The sequence below is a fragment of the Plectropomus leopardus genome, chromosome 12 (genome assembly GCF_026936395.1).
Source record: "Plectropomus leopardus strain MGB_pleo_1.0 chromosome 12, ASM2693639v1, whole genome shotgun sequence".
NCBI classification, from domain to species: domain Eukaryota; kingdom Metazoa; phylum Chordata; class Actinopteri; order Perciformes; family Serranidae; genus Plectropomus; species Plectropomus leopardus.
Genome location: NC_142187.1, coordinates 27,213,610 through 27,241,112, shown reverse-complemented (window position 1 = coordinate 27,241,112; position 27,503 = coordinate 27,213,610). Strand labels below are relative to the sequence as shown.

The window sequence follows — 27,503 nt, the reverse complement described above, 5'->3', positions numbered from 1 at the left end:
TATTCAGGATAATTTTGTTGTTTTTATTTTTATTTTGTTGTTGGTGTTTTTGTTCTCATTTTGATTTTTCCATTCCATTTACTCCAACTCTTTATTTATTTGTTTCCTACTTAAGTTATTTTAGTTGAATATTCAACTAGCTCTCTTTTAGTTATTTATGAGAACTAAATAAAGCATTATTCATGAAAAATAAAACAATTAAATGAAAATAAAGATATTGAATAAATAAATAAATTATACACGTTAATCGTCTACAGTAATACATTTAAAAATAAAAAAAGTAATTGCAAAAGTATTGTATTGTATTTTGAATGGTGCTATAGAAATAAAGTCAGGAATACTAAATGATTAATTACTTGAGGAATCTTGCCAAAATGTCTTTAAAACAGCCCCATCTAATTTTGTATTCATCTTAGTTTTGGATAAAATAAAACAAATGATGTTATGAATAATTATTTTTCAATTACATTTCATAAAATATTCTGTTTAGCGCAAAACACGTCTGTTTTATTTACCCTCTGTCCCTCAACCAAACTAGGACGGCTCTCCGCTGTAGCAGCCGGCTATTTATCCGTTGGGCCTGTCAATCATCCACAGTGCCCGCCCCCCACGGTAGCAAGTTTCTGCTGTATCACCTATAAACTGGACACTGGAGAAATTTACACACCAAGTACGTTTATTGTTTAACAGTTTATTTATTGTTGAGCTGTTTAGCATCATTTACAACCAAACTGCGTCGGTTTTAAATATAAATGTACGTTAAATACGACCAGGAAATGAGGAGCTGAGAACAGGTGCATGTAGGATAGCGCTCGCCAGCTTTTACAAATCGATGTTTATGTCGCGGTTTGATGCATTTTGAAGCCGTTTGAAAGTGATTTAAGTCAACTTTGCTGGTTTATAATGTCGACGGGGTGTTACAGGAGACGTGTCTTGTGTGAGTGGGGTCTGATAAGGACACTGTCGCTACAAACAGTGATACGCTTTCACCTGTCGTCATGATGTGCATGTTGCAGCTCCTCTGACTGACTGTCGGCACATTTCTGCTAACTTTACTGAACTACTGTGGTTTCTTCATGTTCACAGATTCATGGAGATGCTCTGGGATATTTAAATTGTGTCACATGTTAAGCACATCTTGTGTTGGGCACAATTTAACACTTTATTAAAGAGACTTTACAGCAGGGGAAACTAATTTAGGACAGTACTATTTTTATGTTTACCTCCTGGTGGAAGCAGCTTTGGTATATTTTTGCAGTCACATAATCTGCAGTACTCATTTTTAAGGCAAGGTAAATTATTTAAAATTCAAGGATATTATGAACATTGTTTTTCTATCATGAGAACAAGTCTGGAATATCTACAAATAATCCTAATCTCTTTATTTTTAACATTACTTGCAGATTTTCCTGACTACACTGCCCTTTCCCCACAATGGCCTCCTCCTCATCAGTTGGAGATAATCAACTGCAAAGGATAATCAGAGATCTGCATGGTAAATAAGCTGTTCACACCTACAATAAACGCCACCGCTTGCACACACAGTCTCTACAGTTGTGTACCATGCAGAATGCTTTTGAATGTGTACTTTTTGACATATGCGAGGAGTTATCAAGTCAAGAAAGAAAAAAAGAATAGTAGAATATGCATACAGTATCTTGATAAAGATACATCAGATAGATTAATTATATCATGAAATAGTCACAGATTTTCATTCGCAAGTATTTTGTATGTGATGAAAATCAATGACTGGTAGAAAGTTTGCAAAAATATTGTTGGAGCATAAAGCAGTGTGCATATTCTAAAATGTTTTTCCTTCTGTATGAACACAAGAACAAGGCTTCATGCCGTTATGAGATATTAATCTCTGCAAGTCCTCATGCGTTTAATGATTGAGTCTGTTTGAGTATGTGTATCAGTCCATCTGAAAGTAATCTTGCAAATTACTGGACTAATTGATCTAATCTTTTGTGTGCACATTAATGATTGTATGCTTAAGGATCTCTTGTGGTTACGATGAGTCACAGTTGTTGGCAAACCTGTTTTATCGGCTGTTTTATACCGTAATTAACTGCTGACTCCATACTCCTCTTAGTTTTATGGAAAGCCTCTTGGCTAAAAACATAAAGCCATACTTTGATTGTTGTTGGCAAAATTTTGGCCTTCTTGGTGGCTCGAAAACTGACATCAAGTGCACTTTTCTAGTTGTGTACATGTTAACAATGCTGTTATTGTCTTGTTTAGATGCCGTGTTAGAGTTGAGTAAAGAACACAAGGAGTGCGGTGAACCCATAACTGATGACAGCGCTAACCTGCACAAGTTCTTCTATAAACTGGAATACCTGCTACAGGTATGGTGTCATATTAGCAACTAATACTTTAGTACAACAAAACGTCATTTAATTTTATTTATGTAGGTTTTGTCAAGATGATGATTTTTGTTTTAAGAGCTAACTCCCAAAAACAGGGGTTTGCAACTTGGTCGTAAAGTTCTCCAAAGGTGTTTTTGAGGTTGTAAAAATTTAGAAAATTAAAAGAATTTTTTTTTTACTTTTTTTGTGCTAGATATATTCTGTCTCTTCTCAAATTATTGCTTTTTCTTCTGAAGTACCTGTGAGTTTTGCCTTTTATGGCTCCAGTAAACCATTAAGATGTAACACTGTGAATAGAACTTTTTGTTTGCACCTCAAATATGTGCGACCTATGACAAGAGGGTTGTCAGCAAGCATTATATTTCGCTGCAGTATAAAGGGTCAGTCACTTAAAAAAGTTTGGAATCAGAGCATGAAACCAGTGATTTCCAACCTTTCTGGGATATGGACCCTTGAAAAGAAGCTCTCATGACTGCTCATCACAGGCTGCAGATATCAACAAGTTGTGAGCAATTCCACCAAAGAGTGATTATTTTTCTTCAAACCTCTTTTTACCAGTGGTTCCAAACTGGTCCAGTTACAGTGTTCATATGGCTCCTTAGTCATTAGTTCAAGGTCCACACATGAGATTAAATACTACATATTCCTTTTTATCTACAAAATGGAAGCACCATGTTGGCTTAGAAGACAAAGAAATGTAACATATTGCAAAAATAAACAGAAATACTCACTTAAAAATAAAAGCTCTGTGCCAGATATGCACTGCACCTCAAAATAAAGTGTGTTTTTTACAAACTTGACACCTTTATGGGTCAGTAGCATTCATTCAGAGTGACCCATACGACCCTCTTTTGGACCACGACCAACCAGTTGGAAACTATAAGGACCATAAAAGATGAAAAAATACAGAAGTATAAAAAATATTTTCCTTCCAGTCCTATCAATTAACTTGTAACCCATCAAAGAAATATCATGACCCTTTGGAGGAGTCTAGATTCCTCAGATTGGGAACCGCAGCTCTATAAAAATAACTGTGAAACAAGGAGGACATTCATAGGAATTACAGTAATTTCACACAGCAGTGTCTGACAAACCTGTTGTTGTACACTCCTCATTGCTGAGGACTTTGTCAGGTGATGCAGTAATGAGCTGATGTGTGTTTCTTAGTTTGACCAGAAAGAGAAGACAACCTTTCTTGGCCAGAGGAAAGACTACTGGGATTACTTCTGCGACTGCCTGATTAAGATCAAGGGAGCTAACGATGGCATCCGTTTTGTAAAGTCCATCCCCGAGGTAATCCTCCTCTGCAACACCCACACACACACACAATCACAGTGCCATGTCGTGCAATTCACGCAGACACACAAATACTTAGTGACTGTATAACCATGTAACTAATCCTCTGGTGACTCAAGAACAGTAAGACTCAGCGCTGCTAATTCACTTGCTGCCTTACACCTGTTTCTTCCCCACCTTCTATCCTGGGAATCCACAGTGGTGAGCTTCACACTGAAATAACTGTAGATGAATTAGTCAAAGCTTGTGCTATATTTAATTTTTTGCTTGCTTTACCTTCTATTGATCTTATATGAAGTTTTTGTGCTTAAACACTTCAAATAGTATTTTAAAGACTTATTTACAAATGAAATGTTTTCTACAGTTTTTGCCTTATGGGGTATAGGAATATACTAGCCATGTCATCTCTAACAATTAGCAATTATTTTCAGTGAAAATGCTGATTATTTACTCAACTAATTGAGTAAAATTGTATCACAATTACCTTAACTTCGTAGTTGAGCGTTTCAGATTGTTAGTTTTGTCTGACCAGCAGTCCAGAACCAAAAGGTATTCAGTTTACTGTCATATATGACTAGAACAAGCATGTTTTGTCTTTTTACTTAAAAGAAAAACAAAATTTGTGTCAATTTGTTCTCTGTCAATCACCTTATCATATAGGTCAGTGTGCTTTTTCCTTAACAGACTGCTTTTCTATCATTGAGTAAACTGACAATCCCTGATTAAGAGACATACTTTATTAATAGTTCATATTATATCCAGTGCATAACAATAACAGTACAGAACAACTGAAACTGTTCAGTTAACCAAAATAGTGAATACAATTTGTGTAAAACAAGAAAATTAGATTAATTTTGAGCAGATTATTTCCTGTGACTATGGTGTGTTTTTCTGTTAATTGTGGGACATTTTTATAAAATTCTCTGTGTGTAATATATAATATTTTATAATATTTTTAACATTCTTTTATACTTGGGCTTTATTTTTTGACGAATGTAGTGTTTTCTTCTCCCTGATGATTTGCCATTAGTCTCTAGTAATGATCTCAACTGTAATAATAACAAATTAATATAGTTTTCTTCACAGAAATTAATTCAAGGCCTACTGTATTAAAAAAGATAAAAATTTTAAAAAATCTTAAAGTTAAGAAGGCCCCCCGAGAAACTAGGAACTAGTGATGTAACTGACTATTGTTTTCAGCTTTACTCTCTAAAAACAGAAGATCAGATCTATTGTTATCTTTTCAAAAAGGAAAATATGATGTGTTGAGACTGTGATGATTTTTTTCTATCCTTTTGTTATTGCTGCTTTTCTGGATATGACAGTCCCATCACTTTAAAAACTGTTTTTTTTTTATTTCTGATATTGATATTTAATATTGAATATTAAAATTGAATTAGAATAAACATCCAACATACTATATTGAAAAGGGGTTGATATTGTGGTACAAGTGATTGACACATTTAGATGCCTTGTTTTGTCCAACCAGTAGTCCAAAACTAGGGGGGAAAAATCTGAAAATCTTCATATATGGAAAGCTTAAAATGTTTTAACATTTTTAACAGAACCAAAACAATTAATAAATTCTGAAAAATTGTTGCCAATTAATGTACTTTTCATCAACCATTCAATTATTTGAATGATCATTTGGCCATTATACCGTTCTTTAGGAAAAACCCAGTCATTATTATGCTGTGAGCTACTGAGAAAGCCCTGCTTTATAAGCATAGTAAGACTGCACATCTCATTTTATCCTAACTGAAGCTCATTCATTCGCAAAATACGTCTGTAAAGTTTTCTCTGGGGTTCACAGCAGTCAGTATTTCATTCCTTTAAAAGTCACAGAGTTTAGTCTGTACCAGCCGAACGCTAATTACTTATTAGAAACCTTTGGTACTTTTACTCTTCTTTCACTCTTCTTGTCTCTTGTCGGTCAGTGTCTGACGTAAATCAGTCTCCAGCTGGTGTCCTTCTGGTAGATCTGTGGCTCTGTTGTCTTACTTAAATCCCTCCATCTGCTAATGTATTGGAGAGTCTGGATGTACTGACAGATACTGTAAATTAGTGTCTATGCAGTGAATTTCATTAAACTTAGACATCCTTAAATGTTCTGACACATTTTAACAGAACACAGTTTCACATAGGGCTTGAGCTGTCATTAGTCAGTTATTTTGATCAACAAAAAAAATAAAACACAACAATTTTGATTTTGTTTGAGTCATTTTGTAAAGCGAAAAATCTGCATTCTGTTATACATCACTGTAAGCCAAATATCTGTGATTTTTGGACTGTTTGTTTGGAAAAAATCAAGCTATTGATAGGGGTATGATTGCTAATTGTGTGTGAAAGGTTTTTGGAACTTTGCTTTTGTATGTTTTTTGTTTGTTTCTGTTTTGTATAACCTAAACCAAGTAATGTAAAACGGACAAGTATAATTAGCCTGAGCTTCAGCCTACACCTTTTCCAATATTTTTTGTTTTTGTTTTTTTCCTTTTAATTTAATACCTTATGTTATTTTTAAATTTTTGTGCCTTTTTTTAAAGAAAAAAAGGTAAATAAGGACCAAAAAAATTAGTACTACTACTACATTTAAAGACTTTTTATTGTACTGCGGGAAAAGAGTTTTTGCTCTTTTCTGTTATTTTATAGACTAAATAGTATCAACAAAAAGAGATATTAGTGGACAGACTAATCAATAATGAAAATAATCATTATTTGCAAATGTATTAAGAGACTAGTCCTTTAATGTCCTGCAACTATGACTGTTGTCACATTTAAACTTCCTCTTAAATAGCTTAGCCTGTATGACGCTGAATAAGCTGTAAAAGACAGATTTCCTATGGTCATGGAAAACCTGGAACAGATATGGAATTCTACAAGCTTGTTTTCCAGCCCTGGAAAGGTCATAAAATTAGTAAAATCCTTAAAAAGTTTCGGAAAAGTCATGGAATTTCTTTGCGTTTAATAAAATTGTTACAGTGATCTTCAATGTGTAACCTTCCATGTCATGTAAAATAACAGCAAATTTCATTTCAGTAGCTGTTGACGTACTGAAGTTCTAATATGTGTCGATGTTTGATATGTTTTCTTTACCATTACATACGTTTCTCTGCTTTTTTTTCCTGTTATATCCCTCCCTCTATGTATTCCAGCTAGATGGAACTATGTTTTAACAGTTTTTTAATCTGATTAGTTGGAAGTTGTATTAAACATTTTTTCATACCTCTGTCCGATTAATACCTTTAAGTTGTACAATTGTCATTCTGAGCACCAATGAGCACTTTGATTTTGTTTTAACTGGTCTGTTTTGAAAGTTTTCACATGGTAGTTTAAAGATATTTAGCTTTTTTCCTTTTTTTTTTAATCAAATTAACCAACAAGCCGACCAAACTGTTGACTGTCAGTCCGCTACTCTGGAAGCTCCACTTCTCCGTGTCTGTGGTCTGCTTTCAATAGTAAAATTAACATCTTGAGTAAAGTATAAATTTCTGTGTTTTAAATTGTGAATGGTAATGGAATTGTAATTATGGGTCATTGAAAAGTTCTTAAATTTTGTGAATAGTTATGTGTGGGAACTTGCATAATACTGAGGTCATGCCACATTGCAGCGGGTTAATGTCTGTGTGTATATGTATGAGTGTAAAAGTACACTTAAATGTGCATTTTTGTGTGTCCACAGTTGAAGACGTCACTGGGGAAAGGAAGAGCCTTCATCCGCTACTCACTGGTTCACCAGCGTCTTGCTGACACACTGCAGCAGTGTCTTATAAACCAGAAGGTCACAAGGTCAGAGGACACACACTTACACACACACACACACACACACACATATATATATATATATATATATTCATTTTTGTTTCCTTCATGTTTCTTAGACATGTCATGTTTATATCATTGAGGTACTGTGCTGTACTTAACAGTATGACAGTGTCCTGTTATCATCTGGAGGTGTGACTCTCTCTCTTCCTTATTTATGTCTTATTTCTGTTTTCACAGAAAACACGACAACCACACACTATAACCATACATAACAACAGTCACGTCTCACTTCCTCAACAGTTCATCAAACCAAATGTCACTTATTTTTTGTTGTATATATCCAGGACAGTTTTTGCATCTCTGTTTCAAGAGATTGTTGAGCATTTGGAGAATAGGTTCAAAGAAATCTAATAACATACTGTACGCTGTCTGTCTCTCAGTGTCATATTGTGTGTCATAGACTGTATTTTGTGTGCGTTAGCTGAGGTCCGGTAAGAAATCACACGCTGTGAAGGCTCACACACAGTCTGCAGAAACCTTACCCACCTTACTATATTCTTCCACAAACTGCAACTTTTGTATTTATAGAAAGCTCAACATTTTGTTGAATATGCTTGTTTGCTTTCTTTCCAAGAATTAGATGAGAGGCTGAGTACCACACTCATGTCTGCCTGGTAAATGTGAAGCTACAGCCGGTTGGCGTAGCTTAGCATAAAGACTGGAAACCAGGGGAAACAGCTAGCCTCAAATCCATCTCCACACTTTGTCTCAGCACTGTGCATTAGTGCTGTCAAAAACAGCAATTTTTTGAGACACATTTATTCTGAATTCTTTTTTTGTTAATGTTCATTCTGCTATTAACCAAGAAAGAAAAGTTTTTGCTGTGAAGTTATAACCTGGTTATATTTTTCTTTTGCTAAATTTGCTTAATTTTGCCCATGGAATCAAAAATTGCATTGAATATTTATATTTTTCAAAGCACTGTATCAAAGTTAAAAAATTTCAACCCACACACTAAAACATCTTTAAATGTTTTATGTCGCGTTTTCTTTTTATTTGCATGTTGCCACATGTGCTCCTAAAACCTGGAAATGAGTTAGCCAAATACCCAACTTGTAAACTTTGAAGCTTTAATATGTCTTAAAAAAAGGGTAGTTGCTAACAAGTGGCTAAATGATACTACAGAACTTCATCATGCTGGACACGACTTTATAGCCTTACTGTTGTAGGGATCTCATGCCACGTGACTGTAGTGTAGCTCGTTGATAGCATTATATTAGCTCATTACTTCTGGTGATTACATTTAGGCTTCAAAAATAATAAAAGTGGTGTTCATTTGTGAAGATGATCTTACAGAAAACCATCACCCTGTAGCACTCTGCAAGTGCAACCAAGTTGATAGTGTTTTCTTTAAAGATTAAAACAGCCCAGAGCTTTTTTTCCTCTTATTGCAGAATTATGAAAGTTTCAAGCAGACCTTTCTTCAGTACTGGCACAGTGCTAAAATATAGTAATGGGACTGTGAAATCGGTAACACACAGATAGCAGAAGGTAGGGAGAAATCCGACTGAAAAAGGCAGCTGATGGCAGGCTTATACCAGCAGTCTGTGTCTTGTGTCACAAATCGATTTGGGGCATTTGAGAATCGTGATTCTATCATGAATTGTTTCTTTCCCCCAACCCCAAGTATCTGTTTATATAGCACCTTTATTTATTTTTTATGATTTTATTCATACTGTTTGCCCCTGCATGGGATCAGTGAATCTTATTTTATTGTATTTTGTCTTATCTTATATTGCTTAACATTAACAAACACATTTCATTACCAAAAGTATAAACATTGCTTTTTGTCAAAATAATATGTGTTTAAATAATATGTGCATGTGTCCTGTTGTCCTCATGTTTTTTGTTGTTTTTTTGTTTGTTTTCTTCCCATGCAGTGACTGGTATTATGCTCGGAGTCCCTTTCTTAAGTCTCACCTCACTGCTGATATAATCAACAACCTCTATGAGCTCAACCAGATCCAATTTGACGTGGCAGCCAGAGGTTACGACCTGGATGCAGATTGGCCGACATTTGCGAGGTAAACAATTCCTAAAATCCTCTGATTACATCTTTACAAGTCGCATTTTCCTTCTTTTTGTGGAAGAAAAACACAAACTTGATCCTGGGTGTTGTTTTAATAGGAAAGCAAACATTCAGTAAAGACAAAAAAGCCTTATGATTCCTCTGCCTCTGGGTTGGATATCGTTTGTAAATTGATCGCAGACCGACCTGAAGTAATTTGACACCCCGGTTAACTGCAGCTAATGTAGAGTTGTGGTGAAGTGATATTGGGTATTTCACCCCTTGAAGTAACACTTAATTATCTGATCACTCTGCACGTTCACGGCTCTTTTTTGCTCGAGTGTGTGTAAATGTGTGTGTGAGAGTCAGTGGGTTCTGACAATGTGTGAACGCCGATCCCTGTTGCTCACATCAGCACCTTTGCCAAAACTTTTCACTTCTTTGTCATCAATTCACAGTCCCTCTACAAGCAGCAGACACAGTTTTTTAATGCAATGCAGCAACGCCTGAAACACCTAATGAGTAAACAACTGTTACACATTATGAACAAAAATAAAAATGATACAATACACAAATGCAGTATTTTTTCTAGGGCTATTGTAAAGGATTATAAAAGTAAAAGTACTGATTGTAAAGACGCAAAGTGTACTAAATGTATTTATGCTGTATCATTCTAGCAAGTAACTGAGGTTAAATAAAATACTGGTTGTGCTTGTCATTTTCGAATGACTGACCAGAAATTACACCCACCAAAATAGTTTGTTTTTTTAATTTTCATTGTGACTGGAAGGAAACAGTTTCAGAGCAGAATTACATAAAAAATGACAACATATTGCTCCTCCTCATACCAGGAATAGGCTCCCTCTGAAAAAAGATAACTCACCCTATTTCATGTGAGGCCTGATTGCAAAATATTATGCTTTAATGTGTGCACTCTTGAGTCTATGATCAACAAATTCTATTTCTTGTCACTGTTAAAAATAAATAAAAGGCACTTGGATACTTACAATCAGGATATGGAGAGTTTGTAACAATATGCTTTAGGAAATATGGTGAAATAACAACATGGGTAACACTTTATTTTGGGGCTCTATAGTGTGCTAAAACTTTCCTAGAAAACAGCTTAAAGTGGTTTTACACTGTAACATGTTGCTGCAAATCCTAAAGAACATTTAGAGTAGAATTTGTTGCTAATCATTGAGAAAAATGATAACAGTCTTCAAGTAATACACCTTAAATTAATTACAATTAACTGGTAGCATAACCTTTTGTGAAAGTGCGCAAAAAGTCAGTTGATAAAGGAAAAATGGGAAATGTGTCTGCCTGTGCAGTTCTAAATTACAGGCAAGCATATTCAATAAATTTTGAGATTTTTTGGGACAAATAAATGTATTTGAATCCATCTTCTTAGATTTGAAATGATTTAATTTTAAGCAGTTTTTTAGGCTTTCTTTACTTGTGGTTCTCTCACAGGACATTCCTCTTAAAATCAACAACAACATAAAAACTTCCCCCAATACACACTCTACCTGTTGCATAATTTCCTTGTTCTTTCTTAAAAACTGTGAATGGGTTTTTACGTGGTATTTTCACTGTGTCAGAATGTTGTTTTGATTTGCCTCTTGAAGAAGTACCAAGTAAACTGTTATGATAGAGCCACCTGAGTACTTGTTTGTGCCAACTTAAGTTCCTCTATTGTGTAAAGATTGTTTGGCTTTTTTTCAGTCAGTTGGGTGTTGCATTTCAGGTGTTATTGACCATAATATTTATTATCTTATTTTGTCAAAGGCGAACATTAGGCACTGGCTCATCAGCTTTCCTGTGGAAGCCTCCCAGTCGCTGCTCCAGCATCAACAGCCTTGTTAGCGGCTACTCACACACACAGGTACTCATGTGCTTATGCTCCGCATAGACAGTCTTGGGCAAATATTTGTGTAAATGTGACTGTTTCACTTTAATGCTCTCTTTTCACTTTTAAGGCGCAGGAGTTTCTCCCAATTCAAGACCTGAGTCACAGTGTCCTTGGTGAACTGGGGGAACTGGGGGAACCATCTCCCTGCAGCATCGCAGAAAACCTCCGCATCGAGCTCGACCAGTCTGAGCTCAGACAGCAGGAGCTCCTGGTGCAGGTTCAGGAGTTGGGCAAAGAGGCTGTTGAGCTGAAAGGTGTGATTAAAGACTTGCAAGGCCGGCTAGCTCAGAAGTCCTCTGGCCACTCTGAAACAGCAGCAGCCCAAAGTACCCAAGAAGCAGATAATCAGGAGAGAGATAATCACCTTCAAACCTGTAGGGAAGCAACAAACAGTGACGTTCAAGACAGACTCACAGCTGCTGAGAACAAAAACATGGAGCTACTCTCAAAGTTGGATGAGGCACTCAAAGAAAAGGGACAGCAAGCTGCTAGCTACTGTGACTCAGCCTGGAAAATCCAAGAACTTCTGGATAAACTTAAGACAGCAGAGGAGGAGCGGCTGGAGGCGAAAAGAGAGGCTGAGGACAGGGCCAGGCACTCTGAGCGTCTGTCCCAGGAACTAAAACTCAGGGAAGAAGAGTTGAGGAACAGCGAGGAGAAACTGGCTGAAGTAAAAGCCGGAGCACATGACGAACGTGAGGAGGCGCTCAAACGGTTGGAGGAGCTCCAAAGTGCAGTCGGTCGAATTCAGGGGGCACTGAGTTTGAAAGAGAAGGAGACGGGGAACTTGAGAGCCCAGCTTCAGGATCTACAAGCATCGCTGGAGTGCAGAGAGCGGCAGGCGGAGGACCTGAGGAAAAGATTGCATGAGGAGAGGGAGGAGGTAGAGCAGAGATGTAGCATGAGCAGCAGCCAGAATGAGGGACTCGAGTTTGAGTTACTGGATGTAAAAAGAGCTCTAAAAAACAGAGAGAAAGAGCTCTGCGCTAGTTCAGAGAAAATCAAGCATTTGGAGGAGCAGTTGGAGAAGCTAAATGTCGAGAAAGAAAGTCTGAGCTCTAGACTTGCTGATAATGAAATTGTTTCCTCTGAGAGTCTTGAGGACTATAAAACTCAATGCAGCAATCTCATGGAAATTAATGCTGAGCTACTCCAAACAGTTGAAAAGAGTGAGAGGAGCATTACAGAGCTGACAGAGAGCAGGGAAGCCATGTTAGACCAGCTAGCTTCTTTGAGGGCCTCTGAGAAACACTTAAAGGGCCAAGTTGAAGCTGCAAATGTGTGTGTTGAGGATCGGGAGAAAAAGCTTCTAGATGAAAACTTGCATTTGGAAGAGATTGCTCAAAAGGTGCTCGTCCAGAAGGAAGCATCTGATGCTCAGTTAAAAAAGTTAGAGCATGACAACAGGGAGCTTCTCGAGGTCCAATCCTCGTTAAAGACACAATTAGCAACAACTCAACACGAACTGGACTCACTCACTGCCAAAGCTGCAAAGTTGGACAAGAACCTCACAGCGTCCCAAAGAAGCCAAGCAGAGTTACTTGAAAAACTGCAGGAAACTGAGGCAAAACTGCGAGAGCAGACTGTTGAGTGTGGGCGTCTGCAAGCTCGAGCAGAGGAGCTGGAGAGCAGGACTGGGGAGGTGCACGATGAGAAGGGAGCTGCAGAGAGCAATGAAAAGATGCAGAAGCTTCACGATGAGCATCAGACATCCTCAGTGGAAACCAAAGAGGCCCCGTTTAGGTTAGTTATAGCTGAGGCTCAACTGGAGCTCAACCTAAGGGAGGTGCATCGGCTCCAGGAGGAGGTGGTGGAGCTCAGGGCTCAGCTTCTAGCAGGAACTGAGGAGAGGATGAAAGTTCAGGCGCTGCAGGAGGTGACGGAGTCCTCCAGAGAGGACCTGCGTGTCTTAGCGGAACAACTGAAAGCCCAGGTAGAGGAGCTAAACCGCCGGCACGTGGATGAGATTCTGCGATCTCGGGAGCGAGAGGAGGCTCTTATCCGGGAGCGTGACGGTGAGGCTCAGGCTCGAGCAGGTCTGGCTGCAGAGGTGACGGCCTCCAGAGAAGAGCTCAATAAACTGAAGCAGCGTTGTGAGGCCTTGTGTTTGGAGAACAGCGAATGCAAGGAGGCGCTCCATAGAGCCAACACGGAAACAGCTGAGCTCGGCGTGCATGTGTGTATGCTAACTGCTGAGAATGAAGAGGCTCGGCTGCGCTGGGAGGGCTTGTCAACAAGGCTGCAAGAGCTTGACGAGGAGGCAGCTCAGGAGGCAGAGAGGGTGGATACCTGCATGGAGCAGCTGAGACAGGAGAACCAGCAACTCTTCGATCAGCTTCATAACGAGGAGAGCTTGTTGGCAACCAAGCAGGAGCTGAAGGAACAGCTGACTAAGGCACAACAGGAGGCCGTAGCTGTGCAGGAGGCGAGCCAGGAGGAGATTCAGGCACTCCGCTTCCAGCTTAGCAGCCAAGCCATGAGCCACGACAGCCAGCTCCAGGTCAGCTGCAAACAGTTCAGAAATTTAGCATGCTTCAGTGTGTTTACATGCACTTAAGTAACCTGGTTACAGTTGTTTTTTTCTTGTAAGCTGGTTTTCTAATTTTTGCGTAAACAAAAAACCTGGTTTTTCATACTCAGGCTATGGGGATTATGGAAACTTGATTGCCCTGCCATTTATACTGGGACCCTGGTTACTGGCTTCTTACATGTAAGAAAGGCAGACTATAGCATACTGGCTGTGACGTGGCTACTGGAGTTGATTGCAACGTCTCTGGACTAGGTTTGGGGGTATAGTGATATTTTGCAAGACGATATTGTATTGATACACAGCCCTCAAGTATCGATAATTTGTTATCATATAAATTCTTGATATTGCAAACGTAAATTAAAATTAAATAAATCTTTTGGAGGCCTACTAAAATAGTAAAACCAATCACTTTTTCAGGCCTTTAGAAACATTTTGCTGCAATGAAAATGATTGACCTGAGATGAACAGACTGAACACTTCATCTTATTAAATAAAACTGATGTGGACAAAGTTGTCCTCTGAGGACATAATTTGCAGTAAAAAAAAGAAAAAAGGTAATAAATCAAAATATATCAAAATATATGTGATCAACATATTGTAAAGCTCTTTTGCTTTTTGCCTTTTATTTGATAGGACAGCTAAAGCATGAAAAAGGGAGAGAGAGAGGGGATGACATGCAGCAAAGGGCCGAGGCTGCTGCAACGAGGACGTAGCCTCTATACTTGGGCCGCTTGCTCTACCAACTGAGCTACTGGGCGCCACCCCTTTACATTTTATTAAGGCCCAAAATTACACATATTTGACGGCGAGGCCACTTGAGTGACAGGCTTTCTGCAAGTCGTCACTATGGTCCATGAGTCAGATTCACCCCTCATTCCTCTCCACCTCCAAATATGGTGGCTTCTGGCTCCAAAAAAACAACAGGGTACTGCTTGAAATGCCAAACTGAAAGGCTGACATTGCAGTACCTGCGTCCATTATGCATGCCATTCATGAGTGAAACACAGCAATAAATCTTAGGTCCATGTCTTTTATAACTGTACATTTTTTAAAACTGTAATAACTTTAGACCATAGCATAACATAGTAGAAAGTCACAACAATAAACACAATTAAAACAGACAAAAAGAAACCATTTACCTATGCAGCCTACTTACTTACAAGGGTAGAAGCACAAATATCATGGAAAAATAACCCAATCAAGAAAATCTACAAAACCAGGCAGGCAAAACAATTTTTTCTGTAGCTCTTTCGATGTGGTATGGCACTGTGCGAAGGATGTAACAAAACCGAGTCGCAGCCAGAATGCAGCACAGCTGCGCCCACTGGAATCCAGGGGTAATAGAGCATCTCAGTAAAAGGAGAAATCATTTCATGTAGCGAAGCATTTTTTGATCTAAATTATTTGATCCAAAGTCAGACTGAAGACAAAAGCAACATACAGAAGCCTCTAGATGACTGAATAAGCAGGTTCCAGCGCTGAATATTTGACTATTAAATTCAATCACATTTGTGCTGTGAGGAAAAAAATCTTCTCTGTCGGCAGAAATGTAATTACAGACCTGCTGCACGTGAACACAGTTTAAAACCCGGGTTACTACAGTGCAGCTAGACCTAATTTTCCTGCGTGCTCTGGTTACTTGGGTGAATGTATGATTGTTTTATGTTAGATGACATCAGGAAGTCCATTGTACATTTGTACATATGTACATTTTTTACCATATTTGCTAAGTCATCACTTGTTGAATTTGTGGTATTTGTTTTCATCCAGACTTTGAATCAAGAGTTACTGGAAGTGAAATTACAGCTGACGACTGAGCAGGAGAAAGTGGCCGACTTGGAGGACAAATTCAAACAGCTAGAGGTGAGAGGATACACTGATTCGACATCTGCCAAAAAGATTATCATGGCCCCCTCTAATCAACGAAGCAGTCAAAAGATGTTTTTAATCGTGCTAGTGGAAATGCTTTTAGGAAAGGTTCAAGGGAATGAAACTGTTGAATTGTTAAACTCAGCTGGCACTGCAGACAACACAACAACTTGATGCCTCTGATTAGATGCATATATATGTGCACCTCTTTGTGACTAGGATTGATAAAGGAAAACACAAATTCCAGTTACAATGTGTGTATCGGCAATCGAAGTAATCATAACATTATGGTCACAAGCATAATTCACAAAGAACCAGAAATAATGTCTTGCTTTGCTGTACTGATTGCAGGCTGAGAATCAGAGATATTGCCAACAGATTGAGGAGAAAAACATCCAGATGGCCGATTCTGAAAATCTCATCCAGCAGAAAGAAGACGAGATAATCCATCTGAAAGGGAATTTATCAAGGTGAGATACTGTATTCATAATCACACATTCTGGACTGAATTAGAGCTCTGTGAAAAATGTTTTTAATCTTGTGTGTTTAGATCAGAATGTTTATTTTTCATTTTGCGTGCCTTATCCAAGAATTTGATGTACTTGTTCTGTACTGTTTTTAAAATTCAAGCCTAAAAATAACTACACGAGTCACCTGTGAATCTTTGGACATATCATGAATATGTATGTGTGCAGGTCTGAGGATGGTCTGGCAGCAGCACAGCGAACCTGTCAGGAGATGAGCGAAAATCTACGGAGAGTCACACAGGACAAACAGAGCTTTGATCTTAAGACGGCTGCTGAACTCGATGATCTTTACAGAACCAAAATCAATTTGGAAGAGAGGCTTGTAGAACTCATCAGGTACATACACACTTCGTATTACCTCAGGTTTACTCTTATTTACCATTGCATACCATGCATTTCCTTTTGTTAATGAGGGTAGTTTGATTTCAAAATGCACTAAGCAGAGTTGAGAGTTAGTCAGGGTTCCAGCAGGTCCTTAAAAAGTTTTAAAATGTCTCAAATTACTTTTTTAAAAAATATATTAGACCTTAAAAGTAAAAGTAATTAATCATATTGTGATATTTATCATCCATATTTCAATTTCTTTGTCAGAATAAGCTGTACCTCATAAAAGACCTACCATTTAACCTAATTTGTTACTTTATGCTTACCTGCTGGCAAAATGTAGAATAACCTATGCCATTGCTACTTACCTTGATTCTCAATTACAATGCTTATCTGGAAAATGTGTTAAAAATGTATAAACATTTAAACGTTTTATACCTGTAGACACACTGGATGATTCATAGATTTGTTTCTGAATGCCTTTGGGTTTATGTTTTCAAATGGCTCCAAACAAACAAACTAGATTGTGTAATCTACAGTATTAATGTGTTTTTTAATATATATACAAATATGCTTGATGGTGCTCTCTGCAGGGAGAAAGATGCACTGTGGCAGAAGACGGATGCTCTGGAGTTTGAGCAGAAATTGCGGGATGAGGAGACAGAGAGGGACGTCAACTACTGTCTGGGCTGTCACACTCAGTTCAGCTGGTGGCTCCGCAAGTACAACTGCAGGTCAGATTGTCCTCTATAAAAAAACAAAGAAACTATATTCAAAACATATCACCAGGTCATCCAATTAAATTGATGCCACTGCTGCTACTTTTAAACTTGCAATGTAGTGACAGTTTTTAGGGAATGCACAATTTCTTAAGTACTGCCGTGCATCTAAAACATTTAAGTTCCTTTTAAACCTCATCTCTGTTCATCAAATATACATGTTTTTAAAGTCGCTGGTTTTGTTTTTTTTCCAGAAAAATCCCTTTATGCCTTAAAATGGCTTAGATGTACCTCTTTGCCTCATTGAGTATGCACAGATCTATGAATATGATTTTCAGCCCCGGCCCTCAATCGGTCACCTGCAGCTTAAACGTACCTGCTCACCTTCGAATCTGCTCGTCAAAGACACAAACCTCTGCTTGTCGTCTTGATTACATAATCAAAAAGCTTTGTGTTGTTAATGGTAGATAAACCGATTTTTGACAAGTTTAAGTGAAAGTAAAACCTAACATTTAAATATCCTCATGAGTAGCCACTCCTCCTTCTCCCCTTATACCTCTCGTTTCATAAATTGACAGAAATGGGTCCTTAGATATGTGTCAGGGTTGGATATTAACTTTTTTGTTACCTGTCCCCACTCAATAGATTATTATTTACTTTTTTACCACCACTTGCATAGTTTGTCAGCATTTGGCTGGTGTTAATTTCAACCCTGTTCAAGACAAAAAAAAAACCCTGGCTGACCAAATCTGTGTGTTGAGACTGTCATGGGTACAGTGCAGTAACCACTCAAAAATGCTAAACCATGGCGTTGACTGCTTATTTTGCCCATGATATGTCTACAAAACATCATATGGACATCTTAACAAGGTTAAAAACTTGTATACATTTATGTATACCATTTAAGAAATTGTATACATAAATGTATAACAAAATCTAAGGGCTTTAACTCGTTCTAAACATTTCACTAAAAAGTAAATAAATTCATCAATCAGTGCTTCACTGCCACCAAAATGACATTTCCCCTTATGATTGTTTTGGTGAAATGTTACAGGAACTGAAGTCTGATGACATTTTATTTCTGTATTTCACTTCATGTTTAGACTCACAAACTGCAACCTAAGAGTAGAGTAAAATAACTTTCATAGCCACTTTAATGGTTTTCATCAGAACTTGATACAAATGTCAGCTCGCTGCTCCATATTCACAAGGTGTGGCGCCTCTGTAAAAGTCAGTCTTACTCCATGAAGTGTCAGTGTGTTTGAGTAAATCAAGTGCATGGATTGCACCTGAGAACAGTTTTTAGGACATGTGATAGGTTGTACTAAAATTTTAGAATTAACACTTACCTGATTAAATTTCAAAATTCGTCAGTTTTCCAACTGCACGATTACTGAAATTTCTAAACACTTATTTTTGTCAGATTGTAAGAGCCGGATTGCATATTGTGCACGTGATGATTTACGCAGTAAGCATGTTGACGAACATGTTCGAGCATTAAATAGTTCATCAGAGTAGCTGTTTCATTACAACCTTAATGTGATGAAATTTGTACATAAACATTTGGATTTTGTAACAGTGAACATCAGGGTAACAATGTTTCCAAAAAACAAAAAAAAAACAAGATACAGTTTTCACATTTTCACTCCCTTCATTCGACTCCTTTTGCCTTGAGGGTTTTTTTTAAAATGCCACTTTTGTCTTACACATTTAGGCCTTTCTGTACTTAAAGACCTGTTTTTGTTCTCAGCACCGCTGCAGGGAAAGTTGACTCTTCAAAGATCAAAACTGATAACCTAAGATAAACTGTGCTTTTGCTGTTGTGATGTCTCAACTTTAGAGCAACTTCCTTAATTTTTTTCTGAAATGTTCAAAAAAGCATCTTAAATGCACTTTTAGCAGATGCATTGTTAAAGATACAAATCTTTATGTATAAATTCATTTATGCTCTGAAAGCTGAAAAAAAGCACAACATGCTGATTCCTCTCCACACTATAACGAATTACATTCAAAATCTCAATTATAATATGTTTATTCTCAGACTGTGTGGGCGTCCCTTCTGCTACTACTGCTGCAGTAACACAGTGAGCATGGAGCAGGGCGGCCTCAGAGAGCGCTGCTGCAGGGACTGTTACAACCAGCACAGTGCAGTAGTAGAGCGCCACCCACAGGAGGAAGTGACTCACAGCACGCCGGGGACGCCTTTCAGGCGTTTGCTGCAGGCTGGGAGAGCTGTGACGAGTATGTCAGGTAACAAAACACACTCTCACTCTGTCTCAAACACACACATGCTGAATTAGTGTGTCATATTCTGAGATAAATACTCACTTGCTTTACATTTGGGTGTATTGGCAGCGGCATAGACAGTACAGTTAAAGTATTAAATGCAATAATAAACCCTGATATTTATTTTCTAGGAGCAGATGAAGGTGACAAGCTGGATGATGGTGTTTTTGACATCATCACAGACGAGGAGGTGAGCGGGGTCTATGACAGTGACACCCTCTCTTTTGCCACCGCGTGCTCTCCTGGATGCGGCCAGCAGGGGGCAGCACAACTGTAAGTATCTACATGCATTTGCTAGCAGGGCATAGAGACTGTGGCTCGGGGAGTCAATAAACCACAACGTGAAATATTAACACCAACCACAGAAACAGATTTTCTATTTACAACATGTCACCTTCATAACAATCTGTTCAGTCTCTCCAAAATTTCGCTCTGCAGGCCATCACATTAAAAAAAAAAAACTTGAAATGTTTGCAGCTAAGAAAAGAAATTCAGGAGTGTGATCTTGAAAAATGAATCAAAACTCATAATTCAATCACTTTTTTTAAGCTTTAACAATTTTTACATGCATTGTCTATTTAAAAATGATTTGGTGATACAGTACATGCACATATTTGCACTACAGCATTTTCTGTACAGATGCACTACATGTGTAATTTTGTGCCTTTTTATTCTATGTGCATGTTTTCATTTTATGTGCACAGCATTCGCCCCATCAAATATGCATTTCCATTGCTTTGAAAGTGTAATTTCTGAGTCAGTTTACTTCTGTACAACTTTTAATCATAGTTCACAAGTTAAGGTTAAATATAACAGATTCATTTCATGCACTTGGTAGATATATTTCTGTCAAAATCTGGCAACAAATGTATTAAAATCTGTGTTATGCAAGGTTATATCCTGCAGTCTGAACTTGGCGTTAGTGAGTACTTCTCCTTTTCAAAGATGATCTATCCACCAGACGTGTTGCACAAGATGCTGATTAAACAGTATTGTTACTACACAGGTGCGCCTTGGGGTGGTTACAATAAAGTACCACTCTAAAATGAGTAGCTTGATCACAAAACACAATGCCACAGATGTCCCAATGGTTATGGGAGTGCGCCATGGGCATGCCGACTGCAGAAAAGTCCATCAGAGCTGTCGCCTCTGGACTGAATGTACATTTCACTACCAAAATATCTGTGCCTTTCTCTAGAAACAGCAGTGCAAGTGCAGGGGACCTCACATCAGAAGACACTGATGACTTCAGTGCTGCGGTACAAGATGCAGAGATCTGCCTGCTAAAGTCTGGAGACCTCACGTGAGTGTCTTATGCAGTAAAAGTTACTCTGAAAAAGTGCAGCAGAGTTGTGTTTACGTGTGGGTGTGCTCACAAGCTTAAACTTTCAGAGGAAGTTTGTTGTGTACTTTTTGGATGAAAACTTCACTCAAAATGGGAAGTGAAAAATTAACCTTACTCATGTGTGGGTTGGACAGCTTCCCTAAATGTAATGCAGTATATGTTGTGGAACCTCGTTTCCATCGTAATGCGGAGGTTTGTTCAGTGAGTGCAGAGAAATCTTCAAGGCTTCCTGTCAGTAGATACCTGTCTCTGTAACGTGCCGCTGAGCAAAGTCCTGAATCCTATCTCCAAAATTCAAATATGTCGGGAACTTTTGAGGGAAACTCCCATCAATTTTACACATTTAAGTGTGTTTACAGGTCTATTGGGGTAGTGTTGCATGTATGAAAAAAAGATCTGTAAGACCTTTTGTGGCTCCAGAAAGAGCAATGTGAAGTGATGTCCCATAAGTTAGCATCAGTTGAAAACAACGAGTTTAAACTAAAAATATCTTGAATTGGAGTAAAAAAAAGTGACCTAATTAGACGTCTTCAGTCTGCTTCTCGTCTCTGCTTGAGGCCAGTAGGCCCAGGTTTTGAAGAGGAAAAAGTATAAAAAAGACAGTATCTCTGCTCCTGCTACATAGATTTTTATGCTTTTTTCATCCAAGCACATACACAAATATACAAACACTAAATGACAATATTCTAAACTTCCTTGTATCCTCTTTTATTCTCCATGCTGCAGGCTCTCTGTCCACTTCACGGTGGATGACATCTCAGGGTTTGGGGACACCTCCCGAGAGCTCTTCATCAAGTCCAGCTGTTACAGCACCATCCCCATCACCGTGAGCGGTCCTGGTCCCACTGTCTCCTGGACATTCACCTCTGAACCGAAGAGCATCTCCTTCAGCGTCGTTTACAGGGAGAGCACAGAGATTCCACTGGAGCAGGCCAGGGTGAGATATCACTATGTGAATAAAGGGAATATGTGCACAAAAAACCTCCTCGCTAAGCCTTAAAGGGGAAATTCACCAACTTATATGAGTGTTCAGTCAGTGTGGAGTGTAAAGGTAGTCAGCTAAAGCAGTAAATTCCCCAGTGCATGCTACATTGGTAGTATGCTCACACAGCCCTGCCGACAGTGCCGACATGTGTCATGATCCATTGTACACGAGCGCAGCTAATGCAGTGATATATGAGTCAGCCAAAAACACTGCAAAATTTATCATTGTCCATAACATCCTCTGCACTTAAATGTTGACATGCCGTTTCCACATCGGAAATCTAGCTAGTTTGCAATACAAGCCAAGAAGACCAAGAAGAAGAAGAAGAGGAAGAAGAAGTCAAAAGAGGAGAAGTTGCAGTTTCAAATGACGTCACAAATCTGGTCTGCAGTCGCCCAAAAGGCTCTATAGCTGGCACACAGAACAAAAAAGTCCGCAGGAAGTCACCATAAACAAATACTTTCTATATGAGTGTATATCTGCCACCAGCCATTTGAGTACCCCTCCAACATCGCAGCTCCAGTTACATTGGGCATGTGTCGTACCCCAGGCTCCCATGGGATCAAAGAGCATGCTCCAGCCTCTTTCAACCAGCCTTGAAGAAAACAAGGAAATCCAAGATAGAGTAACCTGTAGTTCTTCTCTGCCTCCATCAACATCACTGTCACATCAAATGACAGTCCTGGAAGAGGGAAGAACTACAGCTTTTACAGATGCGATTTCAGCTTTCTTTGTCAATATGACATGCACTGAGGAAATTACTGCTTGAATAGATTACATATACCATTACATTGACACTGATTGGACATCAACCTGTAAAATGCAGTACTTAAAGGATAGTTAAAGTTTTTAGGTTTCTTGTTATTTCTCTGCCATCCATCATGTAAAAATGAGAGCTTGTGGCAAATTGTTTAACCTGAGAAGGTCCGCCTCAGCTCATCGCCAGTGTTACAGCGCATACTGTGAAGGGCAGTAGTGTATTGTGCATGCAGAAGAATCAGCAACTGAAGTTTGCTGATGACATTATAATACATATTATTTCCACTGTTTTGGTTTTACATTTGCAGCCATAGCTCCGCCTCCTAGTGAGGAGCAATTTCTTTCCACACAGCATAAGGAAAAATGCATCAGGACAGGGTTAATGAATGTCACAGAAGAGTGACTAAATATGTGTTGAAAGTTCAACACCCCTTCAGCACAGCAGAATCTTTTTGGTTTAGATGTGATTCTGAGTTAAAACAGTGAAGTCCCTACCAAGAAAACTACAGAAAGAAGATCTGATAAGCAGATTCTAAACTGGACACAGTTTTGATTTAGTGCTGTCATTTTCTCCCCCTTTCAGATCTGTACTTAATTTATGCCGAAATATATTTCTCTACTGTAGTTGTAAATGTCCAACAGGATTTTTCTCCTTTGCTCTCCGCAGGTCTTGATCCCACTGACTCGCTGTAACTCCCACAAAGAGACAATCCAGGGGGAACTGAAAGTCAGAAACGCCGGAGAATACACACTCATCTTTGACAACTCTTTCTCCAGGTCAGTGTGTGCGTGCGTGTCTGTTTCTATAAATTCTGTCAAGCACAAACAATTATTTTTGCAAAGATCTCCAAACTAGATGGGAAACAGAAAGCAAACCTCTTTCTTGTTAATCAGGTTCATCTCAAAGAAAGTGCTGTATCATCTGAGTCTAGACAAGCCTGTGATCTACGATGGAACTGACCTCCTCTGAACGGAACAGGAAGAAAGCAGGTGTGAAACTGACTTTTGAAACACGTTCTGGGTGTTGTAGCTCGTTTACGAAATTTCACGGGAAGTGGGTCTGAGTCTACTGACGTTTACCAACCTCAATGACAGGTTGTGTTACTTTAAAAATGTCTATCAGTGTGCGACTTGATCAGGAGGTGTTGCACATCAGATGAATTCTGATCATGAGAAAGCAATGAAGTTAAACAATGTTACACTACTGAATATGAGCATGCACTACCTTTAAAAAGCTGGCGTAGTAGTTTAAATGTAGCATTAAGGGTATCAAACTTCACTCCTAGATGACTGGAGGATTGTGGTGTATTTGAATGTCAAGAACTTGTGTGTGTGTGTGTGTGTGCATACACAAGTTTCTCACCACAAGCTCCTGGAGGCTTTTTTTTACTACATTCTTGTTAAGTAAAGCTGCATTTCTTTTGTTTAGTATGAAATGAAATTGTTTGGTGAATCATGGGTTATTACAGTTATTTGCCTCATCTCATAAAATTAGACTACTTTCCCCTAAAATGGGATTAATGCGATTTCTGCACAATAACAAAAGAGTGCTAGATATATTTAAAATCCTCTACTTTGGTACAGGGCTGTTGCGATAACCACGATATTGCAATAACAGGCTGTTGGTAAAATAACTGCAGGGGATGGCAAGCAACAACAACTGCTGTACTCACGTTCTTTCTTTTTTCGTGGGATCGCCACATATTTACATTCTGCTACAAACGACAGCAGTATGTTGAAGCGCTGCACGGCCTTTCTGCACTGAGTGCTGCAAATTTGCCGTTTTCTTGCTGCAGAGAGTTTAAAAGTATTCAAATTTGGGTAAAACGCTGCAGACACTCGTCACTGTTACGTATTACCCAGCCGTCCAATCACAAGGGAGGAAAGTCGGGACAAATACCACAAAGACCAACCGTCACATTGCTAAACAACAAGAACAATAGAGGAGAAATTACTGAACCCGCACAGACCAGCAGGTCCGTCATCTCTCCCAAAGTGCTTCAGCCTTCCTTTCATCCAGAGTGACGGGATAACTTCCCCAGATAATCCGTATAATGGCAAGTGGATGCAAACAAAGCGTCTTAGCTGAAAAAACATCATGCCTCTTATTGCATCTCGTAACAAAATTTGTTTTAAAAAATTCTCTTTTTTTCATTTAAAAAGCAACAATATAACAATAAACAATAGAGCATATTTACAAAGCACTAATATCAGGAAAACTGAAGTAAATTGAAAACACAACAAAAATGACAGAAATACCGCTTATCACTTCCCCCAATCACGATAGAAGAAATTCCATTACAGCAACAGCCCGACTGTGGCATGTGTAATTTAATGTTGTGTTATCAATATTTATCATGGCTACATTCATTTCCCAGAAAATGAACCTAGCAACTGTTTTTGGATAAAAGAACTAGACAGAAATGTTTGTTTTTGAAGTTACAAATAAAGATACTTCATCATATTGATGTAAAAAAAACTCTAAAAAATACACTTTTGCCATAAATCATGTCCTGTTCGTAGATTGATTAATGGCTTAATACACCTGGAGAGATTAAGGGGAGAGCTACCACAGTATAAATGGTTTTGCAAAATGTCTGACTGTTGACAAAATTACATGATCAATAACGTAAATATTACAGGAAAGAGACACAGACAAAAAGCGTTCTGCTGTTATTTTGTATAGGATTTTTTGTTTTAATGCCAAAACAGCTTAAAGATAAAATAATGGAAACTGAATTTGTTTTACTTGCTTTAACGTACCATTAGCAAACCATCATGCTGTTACAGAATTGTTGGTGGAGAATCTTACTTGTTATACTATTTGTGTCCAAAGCATTTACTGGGTTTTTTTTAAGTTCCGACTTATTTCCTTCATTAAAATTGTTGCCTTTTCATCTGTCTGAAATTACAAGAAATGGATTTGTTTTGTTGCATTTGTGCAACGCAGAAAGAAGCAGGACTTCTGCAAAAGCTGCCATAATACCACATTATTTGGTTTCAGTTGTCTCCAGGAAACAGGTTTTCATTCAGTCTTTCTGATAATTGCAGTTAAAGGTTTCTATGCATACAAACACTAAGAATGTGCACGTTTCCCCGACTTAACCCTCTGGGGGGTAAAAAGAAGGAGCACATATCAAAATGTAAGTTTCAGTGCTTTAAATATTTAGTTTTAACTTGAATCGTCACTCATACTGACAAACAGTGAGGGTTTAGCATTAAAGTTAGCGAAGATAGAAGCTGCGGTTACATATTCTCACAAAGTGTTTAGATAAGGAAACATTAGTTTTGGAAAAACAAAAATAATTATATAAGACATTTTATTTATAGAGTGCTTTTCTAGATAGATGGAGATGTTTGTTCTTCCGTACAGTTGTTTACTGTTGCTGTGTGATGATCTACGTAAATACGTTCTGCAGTGTGTCAAAGAGGAGTGTGAATCTCAGCAAACAGCCTTCAGAAAACGAAAGTCCAAAAATCACTTTTATACTTGTCTCATATGGATCTTTTATTTAGAGGCTTTAATGTTGGAATTTACCTTTATTTCTCATTTGTGTCTTCACTCTGGTCTTATGATTAAACTGACTTGAATTTACTGAAACATTGCTTCGCTATTCAACAGAGAATTCACAAATTCCAAAATGTCTTCCACTATTTTAAAACCATTTTTAACTTATATTTTGAACATCAAATTAGGAAGATGATTAGGAAAAATGACTTTTTTATACATATCTGAGTAAGAAGAATGGTATATTGCCAAATACATTGGAGAAACATATCTGTCTATTTTATTGTTCTTGAATGGGAGTTTCTATTTGAAGGCACTGCGACATGACTGCTGTATAATGCACTTTTGAAAGGGCTTTTTGTCCGTCTGTATCCCATGAGCCTTTGTGCCAGCTGATGAATGTTTTCTTTTTTTCTTTTCATTTGTATCTAGTGTGTGTGTGTGTGTGTGTGTGTGTGTGTGTGTGACTGTAGACGTTTACTGCTGGATTTTTCAGAGGGAAGCTTTCACTCTGATGTAACCTGTAAATGATTGTTGACAAATGTTTTATTGAAATATCATTTCCACACTAAAGAATTATAATAGAATGGATTTAAGATCATGGACAAATAAATAAGGATTGTGTGATAACTCTGGGTGAGTGCTGGGTAATTTAATCTGGCGTGTGTGATGCCTTTTTCCTAATTATCAACATGCTGATGCACAGAGAAGAACCTTGTAAAACTAGTGACAGGATTGCCATAATATTTTGTAAACACACTCCGCCTCAGGATCAGTTGTATTTACTTTGGTAGAGGTTGGTTGATGTTGGTTTTTCAGGGCCAGTACCGATTATGAGTAGTTAATGAGACCAATAACTGATATTTGGAACCAATATGTCTTTACAGTAAAAATGAAAAACTTTGTCAATATTCAGAATTTGTAATAGAGCAAACTCCAACACAAAACTTGAAAACTGTTTAAATGTCTTTAGCAACTGTTCAAACAAAACTGAAATGCCCAACATCATATACATGATAAAGTTCCCAGCAACTTTTTTTATTAAGTCAAGTGACAATTTAAATAAAAAAATGAATGAATAAAAATAGCTCCCTGAGGTTTTACAAAGTAAAACTTCCTCCCATGCGGACACTTCCTTTGCACTTTTAAATTAATTAGTTTCATCTGTGATCATTAAAATAAAATACTGATAGAGATAATCGGCAAAATGACAAATATTTGCCCCAATTATCAGCCAAGCT

At 38.0% G+C, this 27,503-nt stretch overlaps 1 protein-coding gene across 2 annotated transcripts; it reads left to right on the top strand.

Annotated features, from left to right (window-relative positions):
* The first annotated feature begins 546 nt into the window (after positions 1-546).
* On the top strand, positions 547-26,892 carry fyco1b (FYVE and coiled-coil domain autophagy adaptor 1b). 2 transcript variants are annotated; one of them, XM_088085679.1, is made up of 18 exons: positions 547-670; positions 1,404-1,495; positions 2,245-2,351; positions 3,540-3,665; positions 7,348-7,454; positions 9,371-9,514; positions 11,287-11,383; positions 11,478-13,910; positions 15,711-15,803; positions 16,161-16,279; positions 16,505-16,672; positions 17,254-17,394; positions 19,421-19,629; positions 19,797-19,938; positions 20,864-20,968; positions 21,737-21,947; positions 23,422-23,531; positions 23,649-26,892. In XM_088085679.1, exons 2-18 carry the CDS (start codon positions 1,435-1,437, stop codon positions 23,722-23,724), a joined length of 4,449 nt encoding a protein of 1,482 aa, XP_087941805.1. In that variant the 5' UTR covers positions 547-670; positions 1,404-1,434; the 3' UTR covers positions 23,725-26,892. The 2 variants fall into 2 exon arrangements, with proteins under 2 accessions (XP_087941805.1, XP_087941806.1); XM_088085680.1 differs by lacking the exon at positions 547-670 and adding an exon at positions 889-1,292.
* Positions 26,893-27,503: the final 611 nt, after the last annotated feature.